Source organism: Pectinophora gossypiella, chromosome 16, assembly GCF_024362695.1.
Source record: "Pectinophora gossypiella chromosome 16, ilPecGoss1.1, whole genome shotgun sequence".
In the NCBI taxonomy this organism is placed as follows: domain Eukaryota; kingdom Metazoa; phylum Arthropoda; class Insecta; order Lepidoptera; family Gelechiidae; genus Pectinophora; species Pectinophora gossypiella.
The window spans coordinates 11,256,107-11,277,446 of record NC_065419.1 but is presented as its reverse complement, the minus strand read 5'-3'; the positions used below and the strand labels follow the sequence as shown (position 1 = coordinate 11,277,446).

The following is a 21,340-nucleotide window of genomic DNA, read 5'->3' as shown; positions in this document are numbered from 1 at the left end:
GCCACTCCTCGCCAGCTACGCCCAAAACACGCTTTAAAATAATAAATAAATAGGTACTGGATGCTCCCCGAGAGAGGTGAAATATTGAAATTCTGAATTCTGCATTCAGAGACTGGGTCCTTAATATTTTTTCAGGTGTATTTTTTTCTGCTTATTATAAGTCAATAATCTATATTTTGTCTGAATGAAACCATTATGTAAAACTATGTGAAGTTAATTACATTAATATGCAAATTACCAAGCAAATCTTTCAAGGTAGGTTTTTGTTACAATATTTTTAAATGGATAATAATCTCAGAATTGTCTTGCAGTAGGTATTGTTGAAATACGCTTAAGATAAAATTGAAAACATTTTAGTGTCGTGAATTGTTCTTTGGCGCTCGTGGTTGCAAATGCAACCGGTTTAAATATTTCGTAGACAACAAAATGCTTAATTAACAATGCAGGTATCAATTTAGATAAGTAACAAATTGCATGAAAGCTGGTTTCTAACGAGTCTTGATTACTTTTAAGGGAGTAATTTTGTTTATGGCTGTCTTCGTCTCAATATTTTGTCTCCCTCTATCTTCATACTAATTATAAAAAAGTTATTCACTCTTTATATTGTTCCTAAATGCGAAAGTCTCAGAATCTCTTGTCTGTCTGTTCTCTTTTGGCTCCGATTATGGTGAAAATTGGCACATAGATATAATATATCAGATATATAATATACCCAGAGACCTCACTTAGAGTAAGTAGATATACACATAGACGAAGTCATGGGCGGAAGGCTATATTTGTAAAAACCTGCGTCAAATAATTTACTGTACATTTATGAAACAAAACACAATCCGCTATGTAGCCATTTTGCGATCAAATGAATTCGCGTCGAGGTGAGAGATCTGGGTGAAATGATATCTAGTCGGTTTGTGATATAGTTTTTAATGAATTTAGTCGTATTGCTCTCTAGACTACCTGCGAACAACCCAAAAAGATAATGCTCCCATGTTTGAGTATCATTATTCAATTGGTTTCACTAATTCGTATAACGCATCTAATTGCCTGTTAGTGTTCGACAATGGCTTATAATAAATTGTTCTGTTCTAGCCACGTTCAGCTTGTATACGTCAATTAACTGTGTCAAGGTCATTATTTCATTCAAGAGCGGCAGTTTAATTTTACAAATATGTAAGAAAAAGACCAGTTGCATATACATTCTTTTGAGTATGTTTGACCACGTTCCAGCCTGGTCTTAAACAGCGATGTGGTCTAATGCGGTGCACGCATACTCAAATAGTGTCTATTCACTTGTGCTTTGAAAATCCCCAAAATAAAAAAAAATATATGTAGATATGGGGGGGGGGGGGTCAATGCCGCATGTGGAAAATTATTATCGTCGATGGAAACACATGTAAAAACTGACGCCAGCGGGATCTGCACGGCAACCTGCATGCGCGGCGCATATTATATCGAGGTCTTCGGCCAATAGACACAGCGAATGTTATCTACGGTATGTCGTCTCCGTGGCTGCTAGTCTGAGGCTCTGCCTACTCCATTTGAGATAACGGGCGTGAGTACGTAGACGTATGGTTATTGGTCGAAACCCTCGATATAATTCGCGCCGCGCGGACTGTCTCTCTCGCAAACGCTTAGGGCGTTAGGGCACGCGGTATGAATGTAATTTTTGCATGATGAATGAGCGGTGTGTGCCAGAACGTTGCCTATGTCGCGTTGTGTGCATTGAGCTTAAGTATATCAAATGAAAATTGCTGCTTCCTACTATTTCCTGTAGCAATCAACTGTTGATAAGTTGTAGCTTATCCTGCAAGCTACGGCGACAGTAGTTCTCCTACGGAAATTCTAATTACAGATCAAATCACGCGAGGAAACTTCGATCATAAGGAAGGAACTGTATCTCCATACTCGCTGAGCAATTTTGAATTTTAAGCCAGTATCTTGTCTTCAGCAGTTGGATGAAAGCATACTTAGGTTGTTTTATAAAACTAAATATGTATAAGTAGGTACATAATATTATAATTATTTATTTATTTACTATTTTGTGAACACCTAAGTCGCAATTTTCTTTTGTTCGGTAAGAATGGAAAAATGGGGTTTTATTTATTTACTGTCTGCCTAGCTTACTGGAGAAATTGGAGAACATTACATAAAAGACATCATCCAAAGATTAAAAATCTGTCAACACGGAATGGAAAGGAGCATGTTGGGAATAAAACTACTAGACATATGGAGGCTTGCTACCATGACAAAGAAAACAAGAGTTGTCGATGTGACCCATAAAGTAAAAACATTATTAAAATGCCGATGGACGGGCCACATGGTAAGAAGCTCGAAAGATAAATGGATAGCCCAAATTGTTGACTGGTACCCTCGAGATGGGAAACGTCGAAGGGGAAGGCAAAACAAAAGATGGGAAGACGATCTCCCAAAAAGCTGGAGAAGAGTGGCCAAAGATCGCCCACATTTGGAGAAGCCTAGAGGAGGCCTATGTCCTAGGACAGCCTGACAAGGAGGGTGTAGATGTCGTTGATGTCGGCTAGTTATTAGATTTAAGTTAATATTAATAGAAAGCAATGTAAGTTAGTGATTAAGGCTATTTTATTTATTTTATTTATAATATATTTATCATCATCAGCCGTATGACGCCCACTGCTGGGCATAGGCCTCCCCCAAGGATCTCCACGACGATATTTATACCAAGTTTTAACTCCATTAAGTATTACTAAGTAAATATATTATATCTTAGATATAATTATACTATGCCAGTTCTTATACATTGTCACGTAATGATGCTAGTTATATAATAGTTATAATCTTTAATAATAGGTATCTTTTTTTTGGCATAGTTTTTTGCGTCGAAAAAATTTAGTAACCTAAAAATAATTTAACCTCAAAATAGCACGTGCGTTTCGCGCCAAAACATCGGCCGAGTTGAACGCACTCTGAAAATATTTTGCTGTCATACAGACAGGTAATTGCAATAATGGCTGCCAGGTACCGGCTTCTCAGAATCTTATTAAGGCTGACAATAAAAACGCCTTTGCCTTTCGACGAGACGAGACGAGGCCAATTATGGAGAAACGGAGCCGATATAGAGCGGATGAAATGGTTATGCAATTATGGCCGGTGCCACGATATTGTACGAGTTATGTTTCTTCGGCAGATGTGTTGCCAAATTCTTAAGGATATCGTTTTCCAACTAGTCAAATCAGTTACTTTTTACTAAACGTTAATAAGTACAAGAAATTACCATGGAATTTGTATGAAAAAGCAACCTGAGATATCATAGAAAAACGTATTAATTCTGTGAAATAATGTAAGTACCTAACATGAATTTATTCCCTAGACTGTAAGTAAGTCATCTCTAGCGGTATCCCGTTTTCACAGGACCCGTTTACCTAACCTGAAGATGTGACGGTTTTTTACGGAAGCGACTGCCTGTCTGACCTTCCAACCCGCGAAGGGAAAACCTGAACAATATAGGTTAAGTCACAAACCTTCGAAATGCATTTCTCGGAAATGTGGGTTACCTCACGATGTTATCCTTCACCGCTGAGTACGCGATAATCATGTATAACCCAAACATGAATTCGATTTAGGCCTATGCTGAGATTCGAACCTACGATCTCAAAGTGAGAGTCAAGCGTTATACGAACAGGGCTACCACGGCTCAGGACTGTAAGTACGGTAGATATTTACCTGTTATATTATTCTGTCAAATTGTAACACGCCTTATCATTACTGCGCTAAAATTATCTTAAAAGACAAATACACTAAAGGTTATTATGACCCAAAATGCTTCTATTCTAATTTAAACAATAAACATCCTTTCTTTGGATAAAATATTCCATTTGTATATTACTGTTGACAACGTAATAACTATTGCGGAAATTACAGTGGAAATCTTTTCGCGGGTTTTACTGTTTTTTAAGATATATTACGAGATGGTGATATGATGAATATTATGCAATTTTTTAATAAGCTAAGGCCACCACGCACAGAAGTTCACGACTATATCCCAATTGGGGTAGTCAGAGGTACATCTATCGCTAGATTAACTAAGTACCCACACCTCACTGAGCTTTTTTTGGACCAACGTGATAGGTGGTGTGTCACCGTGTGTAATGGTTCTAAACGCCAAAACGATAACTTTCTATGGAATTTGTATTGAAATACTGCGATGTGATATCGTGAATAAAAGCGGTCGGACGACGTACTCATTGTTAATTAACACTTTCAAGGACAGAACGTCTAATGACGTTCCGGTCCCAAGGTGTCATAATATTATTACCTATTATGAACCATCAATGACCCATGATCTCTGTCCGTGAAAGGGTTAAGTAATCCAAATTCATCAATAAATCAAAATGAAAAAGGAGACCCCTTCTTCTTTTATCGTGTGGGTTGTGAGGTGGATTACCAACCCCATCAACCCTGGAGGGTTATTATTGAGCCGCTATGGGCCCCTGACATGGCTCATGTAAGACTATGTACTTACATCAGCGATGTCCTAAGCAAACTAGGGATCACAAAGTGATTTTTGTGATTTGTCCCCACCGGGATTAGAACTCGGGACCACCGGACTAGCACAGCGCTCAACCACTAGCTGGGCTAGGCCGTTACAAAAAAAAGAGACTGATTATTGCATTCTATTTCTAGATTAATTTAGCATCTGTTAATCCAGTAAAATATCCAATGCAGCTATATTTTTTTTTGTACAAATGTAGTAGGCGGGTGGTAGGTGGGTGGACAACAGGAAAATCCCATAAAAGTTCCGTCAAAACCTATTACAACTTTTTCCTCATGCACTGGTAGAACACGTGATTTTCAGAAATGATTGTTTTCTTTTATCTACCACAAAAATGTGTTTAATTTTCGCCTCGGAAGAGATATATCACGTACTGTCCCATTTCACGCGACTCTACCTCATGGATTTAACTTAAGTACCAAAGTTATATAATGCTTTATCCAACTTGAATTTCGAGTTACTGTTCTAAGCATGGAACAATTCAAATTGGCTTAAGTTACCGAGTTCAAGTCAATCCGAAGACGCCAAGTTACGTCAAGTATTGTTTACCGTATTTTATGTTATATATTTTCATATTTGAGAAGTTTAAATTCAATTTCTAAAATGTTTTATTTAGTAGGTAACATAGTCACACTTTGAATCGTCATTTTTTACATAACGAACGTCTCATCCGCCTGAAACTACTGCATCTTCTCACAACCGGTACAAGTAGCCGGGGAAAAGAAGCTGCAGGAAAAACCTCGGCACAGGGCCTAGACGTTCTTTAAAAAACCTTTAATTTGCCTTATAGTTTGTCATCAAGTAAGAAATATCTTAGTAGGTGAGTATTGCTATTTCACAACTTAGCTACATACCAATGGATTTTATTAAATTGTCCCATTAAACTTATCAAGTTAATCTTTTCAATTTCTTTGTTCTGTGCTATGATGATATTAAAGTAGGTACTTATTTAGGTTTGCAAAAGTAGCAGTTGGTTTACGGCGTGCGTGTATGAAACGATTGATGTATGAAACAAGAGAAGTGTGTCAGGATCGAAGCAAATGGAATTCCATAGTCTCTGCTTACCCCGGTGGGAAATAGGCGTGAGTTTAGTTTACTGAAATATTACTACATGGCGACGATAGTACATATATTGAAATATCATGTGTAACTAATATCACAGAATTTATATACCATAACTATGCTTATCCCGTTTTAACAGACCGTCCCATTTTAAATCTAACACATCATTGTCCTTGTATATCTTCTTCTTCTAATCCTTTTCAGATTTTTACTACTCCCGATCTATTGTAGCGTCTGCAGTTTGTTCCCATAACATGCCGAGAGTTTTCAACTCTCGGTCAATGGAGCGCCGCCAGGTCTTTTTACACCGCCCCCTTTTGCATTTTCCACGCGCTCACCATGTCACAACCCACACGATAGAAGAACACCATGTCAGAGCTCGTCGGGACGGGTGTTCCACAGGTCTTCTAAGGACATGACCAATCCACCGCCACCGCGTGCGGATATTAGCCTCCACAGTATTTTGCTCAGTCAATCTCCACAGTTCTGTGTTTATAATAGTTTTAGGCCAGAAGATCTTATACATTGTTTTAAGTTTACGCGGTTATTATCATAATTAAAACATATAATAATTCTACCTACTCCACTCCAATCTCATCAGTCATCTTGACACACTTGCAACAGTGTCGAAATATCGGGAGTCTCATATCCCTATTTCAAACGCTGTAAGAACCCGTTATTATGTGTTTCAGAAGATCTTTAATATTTGCCGTAAGCATTATAATACATTTGTAGTTGTCCTTGTATATGCAATTTTAAAATTATTACTCATAAACCCATGGCTATAATGTGATGTGTATGAACCTAGTTGATTGACTCCGACGGTTGCGTATGAATTATAATCAGCCGTGAACCAATACCATAGATTGAGGGGCTGATAGCCATAAGGAGCCGGAAGGAAAATTATATGTGTGTTGTATATTATATTACAGTATTGCGTAATTACACGTGTGTGTACCTATTTGGTTCTGCTATTCCTCTGTAGTTGGGTTGAGACCTAAACTAAAAATCAGAACCGGGTTCGATTCCTGGAGGGAGAATTTCAAATTGTCGCCTTATGTTGTAAAGCACACAATTACATTTGGGTTCTTGCTTTCCGAAACAATGCTTACTAATAAAACCTTTAAGTTTTAGTTTCTCTTTTAATAACACAATACGGATTGGTGTCTGAAATCTTCTTCTGTCTTGTGGGTTGTGAGGTGGAATACCAACACAATCAAACCTGGTGTCAGGGTTACTATTGAGCCGCCAAAGGCCCCTGACATGACTCATGTAACGACTACATACATCAGTAAGTAGTAACCGAGACCAACGGCTTAACGTGCCTTCCAAAGCACGGGTCATCTTACTTTCGGAGAATCAGGTGATCAGCCTGTAATGTCCTAACCAAACTAGGGATCACAAATAACGTTTGTCGGGATTTGAACCAGGGACCTTCGGATCGTGAGCTCAACGCTCAAACAACTGCACCACGGAGGCCGTCTGAAATAAAAATCTACTATAAGTAACTTGTTATTTCATTATAAATCGTAGTTCGATTCTATCTTGAAATTCGTCTTATGATTCCAGTGGGATCTAGTATGATAGGTTCTAACAAGTAGGTATATACTTACCTATTATTTATACAGGATGTTAGTGACATCGTAACGAAAACTGAGAGATGATGGACCCCATGATTCTGACTTAATATCAAGTGAAATTTTCCGTCGCAAAAGCATGCAACTGAAAATAATTAAAAACTTGATATTAACCCGGAATCATGGTCTAAATCATCCTCCTCAGTATTGGTTACGATGTCACTAACACCCTGTATTTGATTTTAGTTTTATTGCTATATTACTACTAGACTTTGAAATCCATGCAATAAAACTTCGCGGAACTGATTAACATTTTTGTATGGCTCAAAATCATGGCAATCAATCAATAAACTTATGTACACGCGTCTATGGTTTTACCTTCGGGTTCGAAGGTCAGGATATCAGATGACTGTCGCTTCTATTAAAGCTGGTGCTTATCGATTACTTCGTTTGGTATGTTTACCTCAGTGGGATTAGAACTGAGACGGTAAAGATTATGGAATTATTTTAGTTTATTTAGGAACCAAACAGTTGTATTTGATAACATATTTAAATAAGTACATATACTTAACTAGCTTAACAACAAAACAGTTTCCACTGATAATTCATGCAACCTCTATGGAATACAATTTGTAATATAAAAAAACTAAACAGTGTTATTTTAAAGTTTAAAGTTTACCCCTTGTAGTAAATCTCCCCCTCGGGGGAGTAAACCTAGCTAGTCACTGGTGGGGAGCGGAGAGTTGTCGTTCTATGTAACTATGGTAGAGTTTGTCTAATTTTTTATGTCAATTCTAGCTTTTCGCCCGCACTCCAAATGAAATGAAATGAAATTTATTGTAGTAAATGTGGTCATACATAGTGAAGGAAGTAAATATTATCCCCGTCATCCCCGTTATTGTCTATGTAATTTTCCTAATCTTACTTTATGTAAGAACTTTCTAGAAAGTATTTTTAGAAACTTTAAACTGGACCTGTCAAGTCGGTCAAGTAAGCGGGACCCGTATAATACTAAATAGGGAGATGACGATTACTATAGCGTTATCCCGTTTTCACGGGATCCGCTTACCCAACCTGAGGACCTGAGGATTTGACAGGTCCGGTTTTTAACAGAATCGACTGCCTCTCTGGCCTTCCAACCCGCGAAGGGAAAACCAGCCCAACACAGGGTAGGTTATTATGAAGAAATTGTAGATAATGGTTGTGTGCGACAAACAATGCAGTCACGGCTCATTCCATTCACTCGCCTTTCAATTACCACGCCAATTATTATCCTACGTCACAATCAGTAATAATATGTCCTAATCGATTTTGGATTATAATCATATACCGATAAGCCTGATAGCATAGCCATTATATTGTTTCATGCGATACTGGACGCCACGTTGGTGCTTGATATAGACATCTGTAGGTGTACACGGTATAAGAAAACTAGGTATGCTCAGTCCTATGACATGCCACCATTGCTAGCCCTTGATGATGTAAATGTTACCATTAAATTGGTATCTCCAACATTCCAAAGACGTAAATTTTATTATTGTACATTACTGACTAATAAAAAATTCAAATTCAAATGTATTTATTGCATTGCTACAGGTCAAGAAGGTATTAAACAATATTACATACATCCACTGCAGCATACCAGTCTAGGTGTATAATTTTAATTCTAATATATTTAAATTACAATTTCAATTAGATATTAAAATAATGTGAGTTAATATAAATGTGAATATGATTAAAATTAATTTCATTAGGTACGCATAACTAAATACAATGTCAAAATTAAAAAAATAAATAAAATATAAAATATTTAATTACTATTACTTGTCACATTATAAAAATCATTAAAACTGTAAATAAATATTTTACTAAAAGTTCCCAATTGCCTTGCAACGTAAAATAAAAACATTGATCGTGGGTAATTTATTTTTTACGAAATGGAAACGCAGGGGGTATGACGTCAGCTGGGCTATCCTTGAAATGTTAGCTGTCACTTTTGAGCATACCTGGTTTTCTTATGGGCGTACAGATAGACATCTGACCCTTTTCGATATAGGTATGTAAAGAGCCCCGTGGTCCATTGGTCTAGCGTTGGGCCCACGATCCGGAGGTCCCATGTCCGAATCCCCGTGGGGACATACCACAAAAATCACTTTCTGAGCCCTGGTTTGGTTGGCAGGCTGATCACTCGATTGTCCGAAAGTACGATAATCGGTTGGTCTCGGTTACGATTTGCTGATGTACCTAAGAACGTAGTCGTATAAGCCACGTCAGGGGTCTTTAGCGGCTCAATAATAATTGTGGTTGCTGAGGTTGGTAATCCACCTCATAACCCACACGATAGTAGTAGTTCGGAATAGCATTTTCCTATCCGAAACCAATTCGGTGTGTAAGAAAAAATAAGTTACGCTAATTCTAAAACCATTTCGAGAATTCGTCAGCCTTATTTCTCTAGATTTAGCACTTAAAACAGTTGGATGGTGTTTATTTTAGCAAAATACAATATTTATATAAAAAAATATAAACTAAGCAAAGGGAAAGGATAATCGTCATTCAGCTTTTTAAAAAAAATCTAAAAAAGTAAATACTGCATGAAAAACAAAACTATTCAAATTAGTTTTTTTTAATAGCTTAATTTTTCATTTAAAAATATAAAAGAATACCTTCAATACAATTAAATAGGTACCGAATTCTTGGACTTCGAGGAAATCAAGAAGTTTGCTTTCTCTTTAACACGTACCATTAAACTCTTCTTGGTTTTTCTCTTCCTCTCTTTCTTTCCATGATGTCTTTAGCGAATTCATCGAGTCCTATTTACTTACTATGCAATCGTCTTGCTTCTTTCTGCAGTAAACCCTATTATAATGTGCTACCTAAATATATATAAAATGTTGTTATTATTGATGTAAAACATACTTATACACAATCCACATTTCCCGGATTTGTTGAAACTGACAAACAAATTGTCGGATATAGCCGATATAACATATTTATAAATAATTGACACCCAATTAAGAAACAGTTTCGCGACTGCTAAGATACAAAAACTAAAGGTAGTAGTTTTACAGCTAGTTACATAATATTTTTTTGTAATTAAATTTTTTTGACGTTCAAAAAGCGCTAACTTTGTAAGCCAATTTTGAAAAATAAATATTTTTGAATTTTTTTTTGAAAAGTACGCTTTTTTATTTAAACTAAAAATTAAACACGTTTACAAAAATCTGACTGAGACAAGCTTGCGATCGCTGTTGAGATGGGAAGGGCCACAAGTGCCAGAAGACAACTTGTTTAGGAACTATTGAAGTCCTAAAATTGTCTATTTCACAGGCTAAAATAAAACATGATAAGTTTTGAAATAGGATGACCAATCTCATGAGATGATCAGCAAATCAATATCATTTTTATTTTTAAGTTAAATATTTTAAAATAATTACGATTATTTACATAACGACCTCTGTGGTCCAGTGGTTGAGCGTCCGGCTCACGATCCGGAGGTCCCGGGTTTGAATCCCGGTGAGGACATACCACTAAAGTACTTTGTGGTCCCTAGTTTGGTTAGGTCATTACAGGGTGATCACCGGATTGTCCGATAATAAGATGATCCGTGCTTCAGCCGCTGGTCCCGGTTTTTACTTACTGATGTAAATAAGTAGTCGATACATGTACCATGTTAGGGCCTTTACAGCTCAATAGTAACCCTGACACAAGGGTTGATGAGGTTGGTAATCCACACGATAGAAAAAGAAGAAGAATGTCAAATAACTGTTGCTTTCTTGGATGAATTGCGTCAATGTTGCGTTTTAACCCCCCAGGTAGTATTTATAGCAAACCTGACATAATGCTTTCTCATTTTCTCGGAAAGCGAGTCACGTGGGAGGCTGTCGAGCAACTCAGGTAGGTATTCGATCTAGTTCCCCACGCAGGAATTCCAATAAAATTAGGTTAATTCATCTTGTCTCCGACTGAGGTACGATGTACGACATTTTTAAAGCTCCAAGTGTAAAGAATAAACGAGGAAAGAATTTAAATATGTCAGACTTTCATGGAAAATAAAAGATTTTATACATACTCTGGCCCCGATTCCTGCAGACACCTCCCAATTTTACTTTAAGTTATACCTGTCATTTTCTTATCCACCGAAAAGAAAAGGGAGGGATGATTGACAGCTCTTAATTTTAGGAAAAATGAGTAAATTAATGGATAACCCGGGCGAATCAAAAAGGTATCTCGCTGGTATGCAAACCGTTTGACGTGTGCTGTCAACATAATTCTGTCGGGTTATTGGCCAGTGTAAAATTTTTAGACGGTTGTTTTAGATTTGTGCTTAAAATTGACGTGTGTTCCATAACTTTTATGTTTGTCGATTACCCGTCCCTTTACTTTTCGGCGGATAAGAAAATGACATATAACTTAAAATAAAATTAGATGATGTTTATAGGAATTAGCTCCATTGTTTGAGGTTTACGCGGTTATTATCATAATTAAAACACATAATACCGGATTCTTACCGCGTTAAAGTCAGAGATATGAGACTCCCGATATTTCAACACTGTTGCAAGTGCCATGATCACGGAATGACTGATGAAATTGGAGTGGAGTAGGTAGATCCAATCTAATCTAATTTGGAATTGGAAGGTGGAAGTTGTAATAAAAAGGGTCATCATTTATACTCAAAAACAAAGATAAAATAAGCATAATATGCATGCAGACATGTCTGTTTCCCATGAAATTAGAAGCTTAAACGAAGGAAAATTTGTACATATTTTTTTTTGAGGAACATAGCGTGGAAACTCCTTCACTGGGTTATAAAAAATGTGGTGTGTTAGTAAATTGTGTGATTATTTTGTAGGTAATCTACGTAATAAGTTATCTGTAAATAATACGTAGGTAAATTATATTTACGATAAAATATTTATGATACCTATTGATGAAATTCTCCTCACTTGTGACCTCGACCCTGAATGTAATCATTGATGAGTAAAAAACAACAAAAAGCAGGTAACGATTAAGTAATTTATCAAATCTTGTAGGTAAATAAATCATAATAATATAACATAAGGTCACGACTGTATCCAAAATTGGGTAGTCAGAGGTACAATCAAAGAGAAAAAATGCAGTCACTGAGCCCAGCGAATTATTTGTAAACAGTGGTGAAATTATGAACCATCAGTTGGCATAATTACAAAATGTGTGTTTATTTATTTATTTATTTATTTATTTAGATAGGTATACCAACAGTACACATATTGTAAAGTTATACAATACAAGTTAGTTGTAGTTTTGTAGGTGTTTTTGGTTTATTACAGAAACGACATGTAACCAGGAGGTCTTAAGTGCAACCAGTAAATTTATTACGTTGCAAGAAACTGATTGGAGTTTTACACCTTATCGTAAATGCATCGCAAGATGAACTAAGTACCCACGAATCACCGAGCTTCCTGTTAGACCGACGTGTTAGGTGGTGAGCCGTATAAGGACGCGCATGTCGATGCATTCGTCACTGATTCTGACTCGTCAGTAGACACGACTGTCATCGACATCAACATAGCTTCAATTTATATGAATTCCATTTCATGAAATCGCACGCAGCGGCGCACGCGACTGTGTTATGGCGCTCGTGCTCCTACGTCAATGCGATAGCTGTTTGCGCACTTCAATACAACAGACTGCCAACCGGTATCTAGATGTCAAAACCTTGCGTATAAACTTCCTAATGATGAGTCACTGTGGACCTGTGGTCTCAAACGGGGAACGCCGGTTCGAATCCCGGTGTCGAACTTGCACCAGTGCAGTTTTCACAAACGCCAAGACCATTATAGACGGCGTTACGGTTCACCACCTATCACGTTGGTCTAACAGAAAGCTCGTTGAAGTGTGAGTACTTAGTTCATCTTGCGATGTACCTTTGACTACACCAATTCAGATATAGTCGTGAGCTGACGTTATATGGTTATACTTTATCACATAGAATGATCTAGACACGCGGGAGCTTGTCCAGCCAAGTTCAGCAAGTAACAGAACTGGCGAGTAGCACCGTGTGTAATATTACACGAACTATTTGGAGCCACTTTTGACCCCCTCATAATTCAAAAACTATTTTACCTACACGTGTCAAATTTGGCTCATATATTGAGACTTGCGAGATACATATTTATTTATTTATTTATTAATGGATCACTTACAGCTATGCACATTATAACATTTAGTTAGGACATAATTAAACAAAGTAAGTAATACATATTATGTGTTTTAAATTTCATAAACACATCTCAAACGGTTATTTAGATATTAACGTCCAAAAATCGACATTTTTATCAGGACTGACCATTGAACTTGGCACCCATTTAGATCTCACTTCTTTTGTCGTTGAAGTCAACAACCAAGGCATCGGTATATCATAATATTGAACTTGGCTCTTATTTCACATTTATGTTTTTGAAGGTTGCTTATTCTATGTCACGGTCTTCTATTGTAATTTTTAGTTTTGGTTTTTTAAAGGTATGCGCGTGTAAATCCTTCTGATAGCATTTCTGGCACGAAACCTCCTTCGTTATCTTCATAATTTTATTACGTTTAGTGTTGTACGTAGATATTGTGAATATCATAAATAGTAATATAATTATAATCTTAGAGGAGACGTTTGTACTGTGAGATTACTATGAACTATTATGATAAAATTCATTTGTCGTGATGCCGGCATGTTTTGAAGACACGTTTATTTTTATTACTTATATGCAATGAGGGACTTTCCAGATGAAGTTCTTTCAAAATCATATAGATGGCGTTGTTGAGTTTAGAATGTATCTCTCCTTCCGAGAAACTGTGAAAGGCATACTTACAATACACGGAATAAACATAAAATTACCATTCAAAATTCTAGATATAAGTTACGTATGCTTCTGATTATATGACAAATTGTATTATTATAATAAAATTGTGAATTATAAATATTAAATAAATTCTAGATTAAGTAAATTAAATTCATCTTTTTTGGGGTTTTGTATACGTTTTTACAATAAAATAGCAGATAATATTTTAAATTTGTCAGAGAATAAATTTACTTAAAGTTCACGTGAAGCTTACTTTAGGTATGTAAAAAAGCTTATTATAAGATTAATGATTACCTAAATGGAAAAATGTCTGGGATTGAATGTGTTCCTCTAGTTATTAAATAACTTGTAATGTACCCTCATTGATTTAAAAGATGTGTTGCTGTTGCAGTTTCTTGTCATTTCTTCTCCTCAGCCATAACACTTTGCGAAATGACGTAAATTCAAAAATGTTACATTGACCTTCAACAAGTTTATCCATGATAATTACGTTGAATAAATGATTCTGATTCTGAATCACAGACCTAGCTAGCGGACCAAAGTTAAAAAATAAAATGAAGTATTGATATTTTCTTTGGCTTTAAAGTATTTGTTTTTTTATGGACTTTGAAGTTCGAAACTGAACAACGCCAACATTTTTATAGAACGTAGCTGGGAAGTCCCTAATTGTTTTTTATTTATTTTCTAATGTAATGTATTTTCATATATTGTTTTTTGGATTCATTTTTACGACATCCTTTTCAAATAAAACACACACACAGTCCACACACATTCACATCATATTCACATTTGTAAGTATGAATGCGAGTAGAAATTCGTCTCACATTTTTGTGTAAATTGAAATTTTCCATACCTGTTATATTACATTGTTTCCCATTTGTTTATATTACCAACACAAAGCGGTAGGTAAGTAGATAGGTACTCCGACTAACTAAAGTGCCATTACAAAGTAAATATCTACCATTATATTAAAAAATAACACGTTTTTCTAATACGTTTAAATACCCCTACAATGTACACCTATCTACGTCATGAATACAAGTTCGACATGTCTGTTGAAGCAATTCACCTAAAAAGCAATAGGCTACTTAACAAAAAAGTTTTCTTTGGAAATAATGGCCTGTGACGTCATCAATAAAAGCGGTCAAACGTCGTACAGTCTTGAGCAATATGTACCCACTTTAGGACTCTGTCGCACTAACATATTTGACATTTAGTGAGACTTATAGTTCCATTTGTCAAAAAAGTTAATGTGACACGGTACCAAAATGCTCGTGACCGTACAAGCCACTTGCCGTAAACAAAGTAGCCGTAGCGGGAATCGCCGTTCGGCGAATCGCTGTCAACGCAATCATTCATAATATAATCATTCTGGTAGCACAAAAATACCGTTAAGTACCTATCTAAAGATGGTAGACGCGGAAGCGATATTATATTAATTTTAGTAATTTTTATAACAGGAGTGTAGATAGGACAATACGTAGAAAAAGCTTTGATCGATCGATGTTATCTTAATAACGCAATCATTTGATAAGAAACATATGTGATAATTAGGACAATAAAAATTGATAAAGCGATTTTCGTACTGTCACTTTGAATCCGGAGTTCCCAAACTTATTTGTCATTTGATAAAATATAGGTAATATTTTTACCTACATGCAATAAAGTAGGTACAGGTGTATTCATAATTGTATTGTTTTGTTTTGAACAGAATAAACAGATAAGTAGACGTTGACAAAAGATAACGGACAATATTAATCCCAGTAATATTTCTCATAGAGGCGAAATTTTTAAATGGATTTTAGTTTATGAAATTCTCTGAAATAGGTATCGTTTACGTCCTTATATGACAGGTAGTACTTCTATCTTTCTACTTATCTGGGTTTATGTACCTGTCTGCCTAAAGGTGAGAAAGAAGGCCATAATAAGAAAGAAAGAAAGAAAGGTCTTAGGTAAGAATGACTAGTGATGACTGTTGAGAGTAAACGAAGCGATAGTGGAGTGTCAGGATCGCGGAAGAGAAGAAAGAGTAAGTAAATAGTTATGGTATAAGAAGACCAGGTATGCTCACTCCTATGACAAGCCGCCATTGCTCAAAATTCAAAATACGTAGCAGGCAGAGGAAGACACAGAAGAACGTACATTGACCAAATTGGAGATGTCCTTAGACAAGGTTCAGTAAGATCTCCTCTGAACCGGCGTGCGTGTATGAAACGATTGATGAATGTGGAGGAAGCTACAGAAGTATCTCAGGATCGAAGCAAATGGAATTCCATACTCTGCTTACCCCGTTGGGATATAGGTGTAAGTTTATGTATGTATGTATGTAAACTACATGAATAAAAATGGCGATAAATACTTGAATGATGGATCCAGAATTTTTACCAACCACTTATATTATGTTGATGATGTACTTAGATAGGTATCTAAAAGGTTTATGCTCAAAAACCACGTGGAATTCCATAGTCTGCCTACCCCGGTGTGGATTAGGCGTGAGTTTATATATGTGTGTATTGTGTATTTAGTAAGCTATCAACAGTTAAATAGCGGCTAAGTAATATTCTCATATGTCTCTAGTAGGGTGATTTAACGATTTACTTCCGTTGATGTTCAATTGATGGTTACCATACTGTTTCGTACTCGATACTAAACGAAAACTGATACTGCTAGTCCTTAGAAATATTATGTAGGAGGTATTTGGATCAGTGTTACGATACGCTATAAAACATGCATTGCTTCATTTGTAAGTATTCTTCTTCAGTGGGTCCGGTTTTGAATACACAACGAGAGATGAGCGTTTCGGGTAGATTTATTTTTGTGTATACTATATATTATGTGTGTTTATGCGAGGAGAACCGATGGCCGCTGGGGCGGAAAGGTTCTAGAATGGCGACTACGTGTCGGACGACGCTCAGTGGGTAGGACCGCTACAAGGTGGACCGACGTTCTGGTGAAGGTCGCGGGAAGCCGCTGGATGCGGGCAGCGCGGGACCGATCGTCGTGGAGATCCTTGGGAGAGGCCTATGTCCAGCAGTGGGCGTCGTACGGCTGATGATGATACTATAATATGTATGTGATAATTGAGAAATGGACGCTTAGATGGTTAGAACGTGTAGAAAAGAATGAAAATTGCCTTACGAAAAAGATTAATTATGCCGGTGTAAATCTTAGTGTTGGTAGAGGAAGACATTGGCGTCTATCGCGATTAGATCCAGAACGTTTTAAAGAAAGGCCAGGTCAAGAGTAGATACTCTATGAGAGAGGTGTAACGGGAGCAAGCGGAATTCCGTGGGGCCTGCCTACCCTAAACGGGAATAGGCGTGATCTTATATATGTACCCATTGACACATAAATTTGCTGCGGCGCTTTGCTATATATACTCTCGCTTTCCGCTCCGAAACAATTCCGGTATTTTATTATATTAAACATAATAATAAACAATAATAAGATTTATTAATTAATATTTATTTCTGTGTAATTTATCATTGATTAAAATGATATGAGATTATTATTTCTGCGAAAAATAATTACGTAGATAAGTACTTAATCACTGTTATCCTAATCTTTAGTTTGAGTCATATTCTTAACGCCATATGTCACTAGGACACCATGGTGGTGCCACCAACTTACGCAGCAAATTGAGTGGTAACACTTACGTCATCAATGGGCTAGCAATGGCGGCTTGTCATAGGATTGAGCATACCTGGTCTTCTTATACCATGGGTTGTGCAAACAACAAGACACAAAACCGTGTTATCGCCAACAGTGGTGTACTAATATAACTTGAATATTAACTTACTTAGGACGATAGATTTAGACACTAATTTAGGTAAACTCATTATTTTTTTCTTGTGTTTACGATTAAGCTGCCTTTTAATATTTCTTAGGGGTTTTGGGATAGGTAAATAAATTGCCGTAACGATGGAACAAGGGAACCTGACAGAGGCGAGGAGTAACTGTCAGTACCATTCAGAGGCAGAGGACAGGAGTCCTAGTACGGCTTTGAAATAGACTACTCTGGGCGCCATCCCACTCGCGTCACACAGAGTACTGCGGGGCGGAAGGCAAGAGGGAAACCACTGCACTATTTGTCCCTAAAAAAGTAGCATGGAGAATGCTATACTTACCGATAAGAGCGTGGCTTTTAAATTAATGATGATAAGGTAATTAAATTAGACGACGTACCTAATTAGAACTTTTGAAAACGCTATGAAAACAATTATAATTGCAATAGAACACGTCTAAGTTGCTTCATTTTAGCATGTTAACTATCTAATAGTAAATATACATATATAGTTCACTGAAGTTAATTTTATCAATACCTGTTGTCAAGTCAAATTAATTAAGAACACTTGAAGCAGTGGTTCTTCACTGGTGGTCCGCGGACCCCTGGTGGTCCTTAAAACCTTCCAAAGTGGTCCGAAGATTATTAGAATTTTACTATAAAAGTCAACAAGTGCCGCAAAAATACCACACAATTTTAAGATATTTCTTTTATTATTTTCGAAAATAATAGTACTTAATAATATTTTTGATTAAAATATGAATAATTTCTAACGTGTTTTATTAATGAACAGAGCTCCAATATGAATGTTTATTACCGCCAAGCAGTGGTCCATGGCATGTGGACAATTCATTAAGTGGTCCCAGAACTTTTAAAGGTTAAGAACCACTGACTTAAAGGAATTCTTTAGGTGTTGAATATCCAGAAATCCCTTCGTAGTGTTCGCTTGCATTAATGGTCTTATCTCAGGGCTTAAAGGCTTCTTTCTGAAAGGATTCTACGCGGACGAACCCGAACAACTAACTTATATCGTTTACGTTTCAAATTTTTCCTCCTAGCTCCTGCATAGTTGAGAGCCTTATATTCTTTAAAAAAAAACGAACTGGTCCGTATACCTACCTATTGGTTTTTGCTCTCACTCAATAAGTTTTTATGTCCTGTAGTAAGTATATTTTTTACAACAAGAAATCATGTTTAGTGTGCTAGTGTAAGTAGGTATATACACATTGTACTATGATGAACTTGTGAAATCTGATGACTATTGATGATAAAGAAATATTCCACATCATTTTTATGAGTTTATTTATGGAATTTGCATAATATATTGTCGCTTGTGAAAGCCACGTTGGCGCATTTTAGAAATTAACAAAACCTCTCATTAGAGAAGCTAATTTTATTTCAGGTAAAAAATTGTGGTCTCAATCTTTACCCGGAATGAAATTAATTGAAAGAACTCGAGGTTTTATTCAAAAAGGCGCTTACGTGGTTTTTGCAATAAAAAGCAACGCCATTTAAATTATTTTTAGTAAGTATGTAGGTAAGTAGGTATATTATTCTTCACGAATTTTGTATAAAAAATGTAATGCTTCAATAATGTTACTTCAACCCTGATATTGAGAACACGTGTTTTGTAAATTTTGCACGCTAACGCAAATAAATTACGAATAACTTTAAAAGTCACGGCACAAAATTACACGAGAATAAATCAATCACATTGCACTCACCATGTTTTTATGGTTAACACGCGATATCACGGGGTTTTTGAGAGCGGCGAGCGGGCGCCTCGACCGGAGGTTGGGGCGCAACTGATGAAAAATTGGTTTCGGCGTGACAATTACATGCGTGAGCGCATCTTCATTGATAACGATTTTCGCGCCATTTTCCCGTCTGCGACTACAATGAGCGCGCTATGACGACGCTATCTTTGCTTCTGATTATAAATTGCAGCTTCACCAAGGTTATTCAGAAAATGACATATAATGATGCAATACGTAGGTAGGACTATTAAAACCTTACTTAAACATTAAACCAGGTAAATATAGTAGTTATGGGGAACCCTTTAGTATTTACAACGTGGATTCTACGTTGTACTTATAGTAAATGTTGTTTTTCTCAGTGCCAGCGGTTATATTTTTTACCCACTTACTTAGCAAAATATGTACAAGTACTTAAAACCGTTTAACTTTAAATAAGTCTTGATTGAAACTCGACAATTATAGAAGGAATGTAAAGACGTGTATTTTGTTAGTTTTACCACGTTTAACATACCGTGAAATGATCCGCCGGCTGACAAAAAGCGCCATTTGTACGAGTTTTTGCTTACCAACCTCGATTTTCTGTTCATCTCGTACAAAATGGTCCATATAATGAGAAGTATTAGAATGGGAATGTTTATAAATAGAATAAGATATTCCCATGATGTTTTTAGGTACACATAGAGAGTAGGTACTTAAGAGAGAGTTTCGTAGGGAGTCTCATATCCCCATTTAAACGCGGTAAGAACCCGTTATTATGTGCTTTAATTAGGTACTTAAGTATATAATAATGTTATTTTTAGATAAGAAGTGACATGATAGAAGGACGTTCATTGACCAAATTGGAGATGTCCTTAGAAACGGTTTTGTACGATCTACTCTGAACCGTGTGTGTATGAAACGATTGATGAATGGAGGAAGCAAGAGAAGTGTGTCAGGCAGGATCGAAGGAAATGCAATTCCATAGTCTCTGCTCACCCCGGTGGGAAATACGCGTGAGTTTATTTATGTACCTATGTATGTAAATGACGATAAATAATGAATGATGAATCCGGAATTGTTATCTACCACTCATTATTTTGATGATTCATATAGTACCTACCTAATTTTTATATTATCTTTAGATATCGAAATTCAGCAGATTCACCAATAAGATATCGATATAAAGTTCCACTTTTTTCTTTCTTTTGCACTCGTAGCCGTATTTAGAAAAAAGAAAGAAAGAAAAAAGTACGTTAACTTAAAATAGGTATTCGAAAAATAACTAGTAGGTACGTATATATTAGTTATTTTTCGAATATTTTAATCACACGGTAAACAAGTAGATAAAAACTTTAATTAAGCCGTTTTGGGTCTGAGGGTTAAAAAGGCCACATTCAAGCAATTTCTTGACATCTAAAAAATAATATTGCTATTTGACATTGGCCCCGATTCTTGCAGACACCGCCTAATTTTATTTTAAGTTATATCCGTCATTTTCTTATCCGTCGAAAACGAAAGGGACGGATGATTGTCAAGAAGTTAATTTTAAAACAAATGAATAACCGGGCGAATAAAATAGGCATCTCCCTGGTATGCAATCCGTTTGACGTGCTGTCTACGTAACTCTGTCGGGTTATTGGCCGATGTAAAATTTTTAGACGGTTGTTTTAGATTTCTGCTTAAAATTGACGTGTATTTCATAAATTTTATGCCTGTCGATTACCCGTACCTTTCTTTTTCAACGGGTAAGAAAATGACAGGTATAACTTAAAATAAAATTAGATGGCGTCTGCAGGAATTAGCACCATTATTCGTTTATATTTCTC

The 21,340-nt window shown here is 36.3% G+C and overlaps 1 protein-coding gene across 1 annotated transcript in view; it reads right to left on the bottom strand.

Annotated features, from left to right (window-relative positions):
• Nucleotides 1-19,681, bottom strand: part of LOC126373907 (uncharacterized) — a 44,860-nt gene extending 25,179 nt beyond the window's left edge. The window contains exon 1 of the mRNA XM_050020264.1: nucleotides 19,503-19,681. Within this exon, the coding sequence (XP_049876221.1) occupies nucleotides 19,503-19,505 (3 nt within the window). The 5' untranslated portion in view covers nucleotides 19,506-19,681. The remainder of the gene's footprint in view (nucleotides 1-19,502) is intronic.
• Nucleotides 19,682-21,340: the final 1,659 nt, after the last annotated feature.